Genomic DNA, 13,523 nt, shown 5'->3' with positions numbered 1-13,523 from the left:
AGCTATAGTAAGTACTTAATAATTATTACAACTGTGTTCTATAGAGGGGATAAATGAATAACTGAGAAAATAGTTTTATGATGGTTACTTCTTATGTAACTATGGAAGGAAAAATACATGTCCTATCCATAATGAAATTGCTCTTATGATGTATTCAATACATTTAATGTGTTTACAACATTTTTTAAAAATAACGGTAACTAATTTCACATAACAAGCCACAACAGTACATCGTACCTACGTACTATTTTACAAAAAAACGATGCATGTTTTTATTAGAGATTTAATAATAATAAATGATACACATTCCTCAACTTTCCTAATACAGTTACGTTATCAAGCTGCTAAGGCTATAATTATTACATAACTGTGTGGGCGTTACGAAATGTCAGCCGTTTGACGTGTCACAAAAACAAGAAGGCGATTCAATATGGAGCACCTGTTTTAACGAATCGTTTTTCCGAAGCGTAGGCTCAGAAGGAACTGTTTTGTGTTTCATGTTTTAATTGTATATATTTGCAGTATTTGATGATCGTTTGCTAGTAAGATCGATTATTACTACATGTACTTGGATACAAAACAACATCTATTAATAAAGGGTAAGTTGGTAGATACTAAAATTAATTAGGTTCATAGTGTTCTACAATTTCGACGTCCTTCCTCATAATGATTATTGATAAGTATGATCTATTCCATTATTAGATTCTTTCTTTTGTAAATTATTTTCAGTATGGCTTAAATACAGGAAAACTCATGCACATGAGTTCACTAAACTATCGTTAAATTTTGTTGTGCTATTAATGTTTTGAAATTGGAATTTCATGAAAACTTCAATGTCATGAAACACACGGTATGGTTGACATAGCAGATTTGTGTGCAATAAACAAGCGTCTTCGGAATTTTCCCGACATCTGTTCTCGATCCTTGTTTTATTTAAATTATCCTTTATCCCACATAAACAATGCGAATGTTGTTTTTCAACGATTACTCGCGGCGGTAGTCGTAAAGTTTGTCTGGGTTTATGTAAGGGAACCGACCATGTAATTGGGCTGTAAATCGGTCGATTCAGTGCATTTCTGAACGAGGCTGATTCATTTAATTTACGATGGATTAAACGGCACAATACGGTGGACGTTTTATCTATGTTACCAATTAAGAGAGGGACCTAACAAAAACGAACCTTACTAATGACGAATACGTATGTGTATATGCCCATCACAGATGCCCATATACTCATACGCAATTAAAAAGGTTTTATCTAACTATTTTGATCAGATAGAATTTTCCAAAAGCTGCTCCTGAATCATCTATTAAGATTTTTCATATTATTTTTTAGCGAAAACTGTACAAAACCGGGAATAAGTATTTCATGATAAAATATGTGTTAATGAAATATATAGATGGGTAAGTATGTAAATTTCTTAGCTTCATTAGGTATTTCCATAAAACTGGAAAACTAATCGACCTTTGTATTTTTCTATATAGTATGTGAGTTTATTTTACATGCAGGAATTTCTCGTGGGAAAGAAAAATTCCAGGCAGATTCCAATAATAATAATTAATAGCAGACTAGCGAAGCATAAAAATACTAATGTAATAAAATTGTACTAATAGTTATATCAACTCTATATTACGTATATAATCTATATAACCTTAAATTATTATACCTTACATTTTTCTTAAAAACATTGGTTTCACTATACAAGTATACATAGCAGGGGCGTAGCTACCGCCGTATCTGCCGTATCAATTATACGGGGCCCCCGCGCCAAGAGGGCCCCCATCGTGCGCTTTTGTGAGAAATCTTTACCTTTCCTAAGGGCCCCCAAACAAATTTTTATACGGGGCCCCGCCAAGGCATGCTACGCTTCTGATACATAGGTATGTAATAAATATTTCTAAGAATATACTTTTACCAAGAAAAATCGATTAGTCCTGGTATTTTTTTTTATAAAATCGTGTATTTTATCTAAACTTACAAGTAAGTAGTAATAAAATGTTTTACCGCTTCGTAAAATCAAACTTAACAGTCGCTAAATTTTTAATAGGTTACCTGACTTTGTGAATTCAATTCACGATTTCGATCTTGAAATAAAACTTTAATATCGTGGCACAGAATATTGTGGTGTACCTAATTACCTAACTGTCAAGTCTTTTGATCGCCAATCTCTATAATTTGATTAAAGAAAAAATACAAAAATCTATTCGATAGTAAAGTTCTTGAATCGACCTATGTTTGTAAATTACACATTAGGTATACCTGTGTCAATTCGATAATCGTACTTCATTAAAATAAAAAAAAGTTTTTTGCTATACAAATGTATGCTACAACGACTAATTTAAGATTATATTATTAGGTATCTTTGCTATAACTTACGAATTCATATAATAAATAATGGAAGATACTTATACAAAAAACATTAATATTACACTCCAGTAAATACACAAGGCATTCCAATAGTTTGTATTCCACGTAATCCCAAACCCATTACCTACATGAAAACAGAGGAAATTTTCTATAAATTAGAGTCGATTGAGTTGCTTGCGGGACTTGATGACAATCATATGCAGACATTATAATTTACAACTGTATTCCTATTTGTTTTCCTTGGTAAATAGTTTTATAATAGATACCTTCTAACTGAAATAATTCGAATTATGGTATAATTTTGCACGTGTGCATAAATTAAAACATTTTAATAGCAAGAGATCTCTCTTGCAGAAGCAGATTACTTATAGCGTGAAAATACAATTGCAAAAAGATATGGTTCATGTAGGTATGAACTTTAGCAGATTTACGAAGAGAGAGATCCAAACGTGGTTAAAACTCGCATATTGGAAGTTTTTACTATTTGTAATATTAGCTCTTAGAATGCAGAATGCGTAAAAATTTCCTTTATATCTTGCACTAGCTGCTCCGCGCGGTTTCACCCCCGTGGCTCCACCCTTGTTGGTCGTAGCGTGATGATATATTATAGCCTATAACCTTTCTCGATAAATGGGCTATCTAAAACCGAAATAATTTTTCAAATCGGACTAGTAGTTCCCGAGATTAGCGCGTTCAAACAAACAAACAAATTCTTCAGCTTTATAATAATATTTAGTATAGATTTTATTGCGTCTTTAAAAAGCGCGTTAATTAAACTCTTCAGATCTTTATTAAAATACAGTGAATTTTAGTCAACTGAAACGCACTTGAGAAGTTACCTAATCTTAATAACACTCTGCATAATAATTGTCAAGATACGTGCAGAATTATGAACGATCTTGTCCGTACTCACATACGATAATATTTCATTCAACTCAATTAAAGATTGCTATAAAATGCTGTTATTCAATTATGAGGCCCGTTTATGAATATATTACAGGTTTTACAACAAAATGCCTTTATCATAAATTTTTAACTTCTTTCAACACTATTATGAAAGCGATTTCATTAAACAAGCGGCTAATTAGAAGCCGGTTATAAATTCAAATTTGTTTTTGAACGCAAAAAGGGGCTCAATCAAGTTTCGGTTTTTAAAATTTAAATTAGTCTTTATAGATTATGTAAAAATGTTGAATTGATTGAATTAGTGTACAGAAATTGCTTGTACATCCACAATTAGGTACAAATGAGAGTAACAAACGATTTGTTTTTTATCTTAGAGTACCTAAAGTTTACTTGTTGATTTAGATGTAATGTAGGTAATAAAGAACGATGTCATAGTTTTCTTATGAAAACAAATGCTCTGCTCAATTCTAATAAAATATGTAGAAGCTATCAAACTAATATAGCGTATCAAGAGCAAAATAAACAGTTAAAAAACATGTCCGTTACATTAAAATGCTTCAAACGATCGTAAATGCATACATGTTTTTTTACTTTTTTATTATAAGTGTTTCTCATTAGAACACGAATTACAAACGTTAAAACTTTTTCTTTCATTCAACTAAAGTCTAAACTCTTACATAACCTTAAAAATTTTACGGTTGTAGGAAACGGTATAATCACTTTCATTTTCTTTGTAAACGGAAGCTTTTAATGTTATTAGTGAGGCTGTTATAATTGGAAGCAGAAAGCCTTTTACAGTAATGGTACAAATAAATCCGTTATTTGTGTTTTAATGGGCAATGCGTGTTTGCTATTAGTTGTAATGTTTTTTTTAGTTTGTCATCACGATTACTGCATTTTGATATCTAGTTATAGGCGTGGGAATACATTTTAACTTTTAATAATGTGTTAGTTTCTTAAATATTTTGTAAGATTTAAAACATAATAAACTTCTCGTTCTCAAGTAAATAGTTTTCTTTATGAAATTTTGGTTAAACTTTGGTTTTATTATATCTACTTTATTTTACATCTACCATAAAAAACCGTATTCATCGTTAATCATAAACAATATTAGAAGAGGTTAAAAATGGAATGAATACAGCAAAAAATAAAAGCATTTTTTATCAAATTGTCAAATGTTTTATTCATAGCACATTTTATCTCGACCACTATTAATCAGAATGACTAATTTAGGCTAGTTTTGAATTGATCGATCGCGCTGTAAGCTGACTATTCATAGACAAAGATTGTATTTTATCTGTGGCATTTATTTTCTGGGAATTTTTAAGTAGATTATTTTTATTCAACTTAAAAAATGTTAAGTATTTATAAGCTCCGTAGTTTTTTTAAACGTAGGTTTACATCTTAAGAACGTAGAATAAAAAATTGTTGTGAGGTTTTATGAAACCACGGTAAAAGTGAAACTTTTTTTCACACTATAGACATTTAACTAAAAATTATCGTATTTGTACGATAATTATCGTACGTATCGTGCGTCACGCGACATGCGCTACACAGACCAAAAAGTTTGAGACGATGTAGGTAATAAAAGTTTCACTTTAAAAATGTTTACGTACACTGAATAAGCGACATACATTAAAATGGATTTTAACTTCTTGGTTCCAATTTTTACAGCACAATATACATACATACATATTATATAGTTATTAAAGAGAGAAGTATGTATGTTTTTCTCTCTTTCAAAAAACAGTTTTGAAAGAATCTTCATACAAAGTTAGATAGTTTATAGGAATAGTAGGTAGGTACATGGTAGGTACATACCTAGGCTACTTTTTGCTTGAGTAGTTCCCTACTATGCCAATGAAGCTACAGGCTCTATCAATTTACGTAAGTTATATATTTAGTAACACTTCTTATGGATTAGTGTCTAACTAATCACGAATAACACATAATCAATCATATTTGAATGAGATCAGGAAATGATGTGCAGCGGTTCTTAACACAAGATGGCTGCCTTGCAGGAAAAACATTCGATGAACAGAATTTAAATTAGGTGATTATGTTCACTGTTTCGTAAGCGTATCAATTATCGATATTAATGTTCAACGTGTAGGTAAAAGTTTATTTTTTAAGCCAAAATTATCTACGATTTTAGTTGGATAAAAAAGTTTTTATATGATTGAAAATTTTAGAAAAATAGCGTAAATTTTATGACTCTATCTGAGTAAAAAATATTAAAATAAGTACATTATCTAAATGTGTACAAGGTATTATGTGGTGTTAATAGAATTTCAAGAATCGACACCTACGTGCTTACAAACCACATTTTTATTTGAATATCTTTGCCTTTTAAATATTGAACTAAGGAAAAAAGTAATCCAACACGTGTTTAAGATAACGCACATAATTGGGATACTAAATTACTATTTATATTTTATTTGTATCAATTTAATTTATCATCGAACATTCTACAACAAATTTTATTTCAAGAAAATTAAGTACACAAGTCAAAATTCCATCTCATAAATTTATTTCCTCACCTGGGCTTCTAAGCATTGCTTTCTCGTCATATAAGAAAAAAAAAATAAGTTACCTAACACTGCTTCTTAAGAAATCTTCATAGTAAACCCGGCAGGAAAAGATTAAGTACTCCAGTATTTAATTTAAACTACAGACGACGTCGAGGGCAGAAACAAGCTTGTGGGACACAGACCCGTTATTTTAACGTACGATCGCAATTGTACCCGTTTCCCAGTCACTGTATTCTTAAACATGGTAATAGGGAAATAGAGAACTAACAAGATCTTATTAAAATAGTACTTACTTAATTAAGATAGGTTCTTAGTTGATGTATCCTATTTGCTTTTCCTATAGGTCTTAAGATTGACGTGGTAATCAATATTATTATGCGGCATCAAAAGAGGGTTAAAATAAATAGGATTATTAACTCTCGTGATTGCAATTCCAGTTTTTAATGTATTATTTACACGTTATCTGTAAAAACTGAAATTTATGCTTAAAATCTATCAATTAATTTTACAAAATCGTACCTAGATATCAAGATTTCGTAAAATTCATTGAAAGCAAACACAAGATTTACAGTAGATAAGTTAAAAACCATATTATACCTATTCCGCATAAGTATATCAAAAAGCATTTCACAAAACAAACGCAGCCTTTCATTCCTCCCCCATAAATTGTAGGCATATTGAAAGAAAGCTATTTCAGACCACAGACAGACCGACAGGTCATTATAGTATTTACAAAACAACTGCCACGGAGCATGCCTCGGAATACAACTTCGGTTAATGCACACAATCTAATATTGAAAAGCACTGCAGCGTGAAACTGTGAAATACCTCCGACCACAATGTTTATTTTTATCTCGAATGCCTTAAAGGTTAATTACTTTAAATGTAAAATGTCTCGACGGGCCAATACATATTAATTAAGTACCTAATTGGACATGGAAAGCTTTTTTTGTCGTTTAATTTGGAAATAAAAGAGGTAAGTACACAAACTCTTTACTTTCAAACTTTTTGTTGTGTAGACTTTTTCAAGTGTTAATGAGTGGTCCCTTTTTTAACGATTGCCGATTTGGAATGTCGATGAAAAAAAACAATAGAATGTAATATATAAGGTAATATATATAAGCTTTTATTGTATTAAAACATCTCACATAGAGTGAAAATGAAATGTATTTCATAAAAAGCGGACGCTCAAAATGTTTTAACACGACAACAACAGATTATCCTGGAATGTAATTTACAAAAACCGAATCACAGTTTAGACGTTCAACGTATCAAATGTATCGGTATTGGAAATTTTTATCATCTGTCATCTAGTCGCAGCTCAGTCGCAGGGCATCATTAAAAAACTAGTCCAGAAAACCGGTTAAAGTCTTGACTCTTGTACTTTTTCTTCAATTTCGTTGTAACTGCGATATCGACTGCGGACACGCTCAACTTCAAGCACAGATAATAAACTGTTCCCGCCATTCTCGTTCACAGATAAAATAAATAACAAACAAATTATTTATTGCATTGTTTGCATAGATGAACCAGTTTTCTCTGATAATATTTTAATCAAAACACATTCGCGTTGGAATTTTTTATTAATATTTATTATTTATGTACATGATACATCTCATATACATAATTGGCAATGTAATTTTATTATAAAGTGTTGCAGTAATTTCGGCTATTTACTATATGTTGAATATAACAATTTAAAACCTTTTGCACTAGCTTTTAATTTGATGGAGATAATAAACTGTTCTTTATAATTAGTGGAAAAAAGAAATGTTTATAGATAATCATTATAATATGCTAAAAAAAGTAATCAAAGATATTACAGCCAATAAAGATTTAGTAGGCGTGTTACTTGGAACGTAGAGCCCTGAGCCATAAATTTTAAGTGTAATTTCAAATTGGTTGCTTTATAGGCAATCTAGTAGGATACTTTTGGATTTATACAGATAACAATTAAGAAGGAATTTTAACATTATTATTTTTAGAATTAAGAAGTAAATTGAGCCACAATAGAAAAAAATTATGATAAACACTTAAATAAATTGTTGTAACAATAATAATCATATGTGCATACAGCATGTTATTAAGTATATATTATCTTAAAAATATTATACTAAGAGGTGTTCATCTTACTTAAGTAATATCCGTCAACATTAACATCAATATTCGAATTTTAACATTATTATTCAATACGTTATACATCATAGCTAGGTTGAGACGTTCGCTAGACTCAATTTAACGAGATTTATTTTCAATACACCACGCGATCTATTAATCGACACATTGATTTATCGATTATTCTATACGTATTGAGCGAAATATCGAATTTAATTATTCATACCAAATGTGGTGTGGACGCGACATGAATTGTAGTGTGTACTACCTTTATAATGTAATCTGTTGTCTGGGTAACGAAAATTGAACTTTATTGTGTATAGTGTAGAGTTTAAAATAGAATGTTAGAGGTTGTGAATTAATTCAAACTCGGTAGGGTGCCAACATTGCAGCTATGCATCGCTACTGAGTTGAATGTTGGATGTATGCCGACGTATGGTATGGTTCATTTATTAAGTTAATTTATCAGGTGATAAATTGCGGAATATTATGCCATATTGCAATAATTATGAGAGTAAGGGTGTGAGTTATTTTAATGGACAGGTGTTCTTGAATGTAACAAAAATCGATTTAAAAAAAAAATCGCCTTAACAATGAAACATTGTAACTCACAATATATTGACAGATTTATTCTTATCTAATAAATGCGTAGTAACTTTATCTACTTATGTTAATTGAACAAACGATGTGCGTTGAGAAATTAAAGATTTTAACGGATTTTAAACGCGATTTATTTGTTTATTATGTGGTCTCCCTGTGTCCACGTTAAAATCTATGTATAATACTCGCGTAAAATCAGACACAAGAAAATACGATGTGCGTACACTTTTGGATATTTATCTTAACAAATACCTAAGTATTCAAATGCAATTTATTACGTGATTTGCAAGATACAGATAAATGATACGAGTATAACAATCTACATTGAATGGAACAAGACGTTACTGTCTGTTTATACAGACGATTTTCAGCATAATAATACGCAAATATCTTCGCATGATATACAATATACATTCTCTATGTAAGGCATTTGGCAGATTATATTAAGCTAGTGGGTGGCCATGCAGAAATGTTATAAAATCTTAGCAATCTATACTAATATTATAAAGCTGAAGAGTTTGTTTGTTTGAACGCGCACTCAGGAACTACTGGTCCGATTTGAAAAATTATTTCGGTGTTAGATAGCCCATTTATCGAGGAAGGCTATAGGCTATACAGTATACATATATCATTACGCTAAGTAGCAGCTAGTATTGCATAAATAAGTAACTTTTTTTTGCCATATTTTCACAAAAAAGATACGAGGATTGCAATATTCTACAAAAATATTTTGCGACACAATCCTGAAAAGCGTTATAAAGGTGATAATAATGTTTCTGATGTCAATTTGAGCTGTCAGACCCAGTAGAGTGATCCTCTTTTTCACTAGGATTATCCATTATTTCCTGTACAGATTTAGATCTGCCGTATACCAGCCGTATATTTTATTAGAATTTACAGTTTGTAACGTTCCGGGTTATTTAGATATCTGACTTGAGTGAATATGAAATAAATACCGTTTGGTTTGGCAAGAGGGTATTCTAACGTTGTGCTATCTGACTGGAATTTCGATGTAAGGCTTGTTTTTAACCGACGTTCCATAAAACGATAGATTCTTTATGAGTAGTGCATATTTTCTAATGTAATAAAGATTCGTGTACATAAATTGTAGAGCGAAACCAGATGGCTGATAAACATATAACTAGCGGTCCGCCCCGGCTTCGCCCTGGTACATATTTTGCGATAAAAAGTATCCTATGTTCTTTCTCAGGGTCTAAAGATTGTCTGTGCCAAATTTCATCAAAATCGGTCCAGTAGTTTATGAGCCTATTCATTACAATCAAACAAACAAACAAAGTTTTCCTCTTTATAATATTAGTGTAGATTAACACCCAGACACAGAGCAAACATCTATGTTCATAACACATATTTTCCCAGGGTGGGAATCGAACCCACGACCACTGGTTTGGAAGGCAGGGTCACTACCAACTAAGCCAACCGGTCAGTCAAAGTAGTAGCGTGTATGTTGTAGAAGTATCTAGACCTTCGAAAGGACTACATACCTCGTCAGTCTCGTCGAGAATCGAACCCACGAGCACTGGTTTGGAAGGCAGGGTCACTACCAACTAAGCCAACCAGTCAAAGTAGTAGCGTCTATAGCTATGTTGTAGAAGTATCTTGATCTTCAAAGGACTACATAGGTAGGTACCTCGTCAGTCTCATCGACGGGAGCCCCGGCTCGCAGGAGGCTTGCGATGCGCCCCGCGTCGCCGCGCGCCGCCGCTTCCAGCAGCGCGCCACCCATACGCTATTGCATTACTGGAACAAATATATTAATAATAATTAATTATTTAATTTGTTACTTTTTAATACTGGTAGGTATTGTGAAAGTCTTAGTTGGCTGAATACTTTAATCTATACTAATATTATAAAGCTGAAGAGTTTGTTTGTTTGAACGCGCTAATCTCAATAACTGCTGGTCCGATTTGAAGAATTCTTTCGGTGTTGGATAGCCCATTTATCGAAGAAGTCTATAGGCTATATATCATCACGCTAAGACCAACAGAAGCGGAGCGTCACGGGTAAAACAGTGGAGCGCAGCTAGTATAGATTATAGAGCAATGTAGAGTAAATGGACTAGCTATCTAAAAACGATAATGCCAGGAAAGTTGGATTGGTGGATAAATGAAACGGACAACGCAGACAAATGTATAATTAATCTAACTTCACTAACTCATAACATTATAATATTTTAAACAGCTATAAAGTATAATTATAAAATTGTTAATTGTTAATTTGCATGTATTTTAAATTTATGTGGTCTTTAAGAACAAAAACACCGATCTTTTCTTTAAAGTTACAAAGACAGTAAATAAATGAAATAATCTTAGGAAATAATATGAACATTCTGATACGTATTCGTGCGAGAAACAGCATTCTTGTAACGAAGTTGGATGTAATTTAAAATATGATTGACGTCGAATAATGGGGTGCGGTAAAAACAGCAAAATGTGTGATGAGATATTATGTTTTAAATGTATATTAAAAGTTAAAACGGTGGACTTAAATCTTTTAATGTAAATTCGTTCGATACTAAGTGGAAATTGATATTTTTATTTTATTTTAAAATTGAATTTTATTTTTGGCTTAAAGTTTATTGTCTTTTTCAATTCTATTAAACTAATAAAAAAATTTATTTTACAAAGTTTAAACTTTAAAGTAAACTTTAGTTTCATTTACAAAAACATTTCACGAACGTTTTACAATGCTTTCCATTTGTTATAGTTAATTTGCAATTAAAAAACACAATTCAAACACAATAAATACAAAAGATTTTTGATGTTATCTGTTTTAAAAACTTACCTTTCACGCCAAAAGTTCAACAGTATAACTAGTATAGCATTATCTATGGTATTATATTATCTGTGGTATAACAATATTATTGAACTAAACAATAGTGTAATCGTATGCTCATCTTGATCTATACTGATATCTGATCCATATATTTGACATACTTATTGATTGTATTTGTAAAATATATTCATGGCTTTGAATATAAGCGACAGCGATATAGTAGTTATATTTGTTTTTATTGTATGTTAATATTTTTCTTAATAATTGGCCAGCAGCTGTTAATTCTAATTTATAGTTGGGAGAAACCCAATTAAAGAAATTAGTTCTATAGGATATTAACAACTAGCTTCCGCCCGCGACTCCGTCCGCGCGGAAAAATGAAGATTTATTTTTTTCTACGTATTTTTCCGGGATAAAAAGTATCCTATTTTATGCCCAGGATAATAAGGTATAATTATACCAAGTTTCATCGAAATCGAACCGTTAGTTTTCACGTGATGCCTGAACATACAGACAACCAGACAGACAGACAAAATTTTTTTTAATCACATATTTGGGTTTGGTATCGATCCAGTAACACCCCCTGCTATTTATTTTTTCAATATTTTCAATGTACAGAATTGACCCTTCTACAGATTTATTATATGTATAGATCTAGTCACCTTCATCTACAAAACGTATATTTTGGATAAATTTCCATAATTTGAAAGATATCAATAAAACTATGAATTACCTAGGTATTTAGGGATTAATGCCTAGAAATAATATAGTAGCAAAAATAGAAGTCCAGTATAAAATGAAACCGTAGCCCAACAAATCCTTCTCAAACTTTTTTATTTCATCTGTTACCAAGTTTATTTTACGAATTCTTCTATAAATCTATGAATTTCTATCAGGTCTTTTATACACGAGTCGTCTATATAACCTCCTTTTTGAAGTCGGTTAAAAATACACCTTAACTTATAACAAAAATCGCGTATGCTTACAACACACATATCTAGTAGTATTCTTAACAATAAGGAATTATTTACGGTCCAATGCAGACGCGCCCTCTACCAAATATTACTCGTGATTGACTGTTGAATGGCTTACAAATAAATAGGTTTATACTTCACGGTCTTGGTTTACTACCAAGTAAAGACCTTTATACAGGAAGTATAGTACTTGTAGTTGAAACAGAGTCTTGTCTTTAGTCATTTTTATTTTAGGATCTGACGATGGTAACGGCGGAACTAAATTAATAATAATTTTATGTAAAATGGTAAAGTATTCGGTACTTGGGCAAAACAGGTTAGCTTAGGTAAGACCTATTTCATAATGCCTCGATCGATGCCTCGAAAGTAACAATGAAATAATATAATAGGTATTTTCAATACTTTTCTTTTTCAAGTTCTTAATAGAGACTAAGAGTTAGAGATCCTGCTTGGTGCAGTACCTATTATTTGGAAGCGTATAAACGAGATCCGGATTCAATTTAATTTAATTTAATTGTATATGAAATAATATTAAAAAATTTAGTACTTAAAAATATTAGCAGTACTGCAGTAAAGGCCCCGGAACCACAGACACAATAGAAAATCTATTGTGTCTGGGACCGATCGGGCCGCTTGGGGCTCAATGGGTTAAACATGATTTACCTTTATCGAGAAAAGATTGCCAATAAACCAAGTCCTTCCACATTTTTACGTTTTATTATTTTTAGTATTTACATTACAATACAAAACCTAACCGGTTGCGCTTTAGTCTAGACACCAATTTACATGACTATTATGTGTAATTTGGTCTTATTTAGTGGATGCGTGGTTTGAATGGATGCCACGCAGTTATGGAGTTGTTTTATTTGCATAATTTTTTAATGAATGTCACCAGGAACACATTTTAATATTTTTCTTACAATTTAATTTTATAACTATGTATATACACGCGATTTTTGCATTTATATCTCTAATTCCTTAAAAAAATTCCATCATGTAGTCTATAAAACCGGGAATATTTTTGCTTAAACCTGTTTTATATTATAAATAAAAATACAAAACTAATTAACTGGATCGGATCTCGGTAAACAACTTTGTCTACATCAATAAACAGGATTTTTGCAGAAAAATGTCTGCCAAATTTCCACATCAGTCTTTTTCCCACTAAAGTCCTATCTTAATGATTTTTCCCCAATTTTAATGATGTGCACATGCCATTAACCATTACTGATGACT

At 31.4% G+C, this 13,523-nt stretch overlaps 1 protein-coding gene across 1 annotated transcript in view; it reads right to left on the bottom strand.

Moving 5' to 3' along the window:
• Positions 1-13,523, bottom strand: part of LOC123697919 — a 52,274-nt gene that overhangs the window by 4,468 nt on the left and 34,283 nt on the right. The window contains exon 2 of the mRNA XM_045644494.1: positions 10,169-10,278. Coding sequence (XP_045500450.1) covers positions 10,169-10,264 — 96 coding nt within the window. The 5' untranslated portion in view covers positions 10,265-10,278. The remainder of the gene's footprint in view (positions 1-10,168; positions 10,279-13,523) is intronic.

This window comes from Colias croceus, chromosome 15 (assembly GCF_905220415.1).
Source record: "Colias croceus chromosome 15, ilColCroc2.1".
NCBI lineage: Eukaryota > Metazoa > Arthropoda > Insecta > Lepidoptera > Pieridae > Colias > Colias croceus.
The sequence above is the reverse complement of the archived record's forward strand: the minus strand, read 5'-3'. Positions and strand labels throughout refer to the sequence as shown.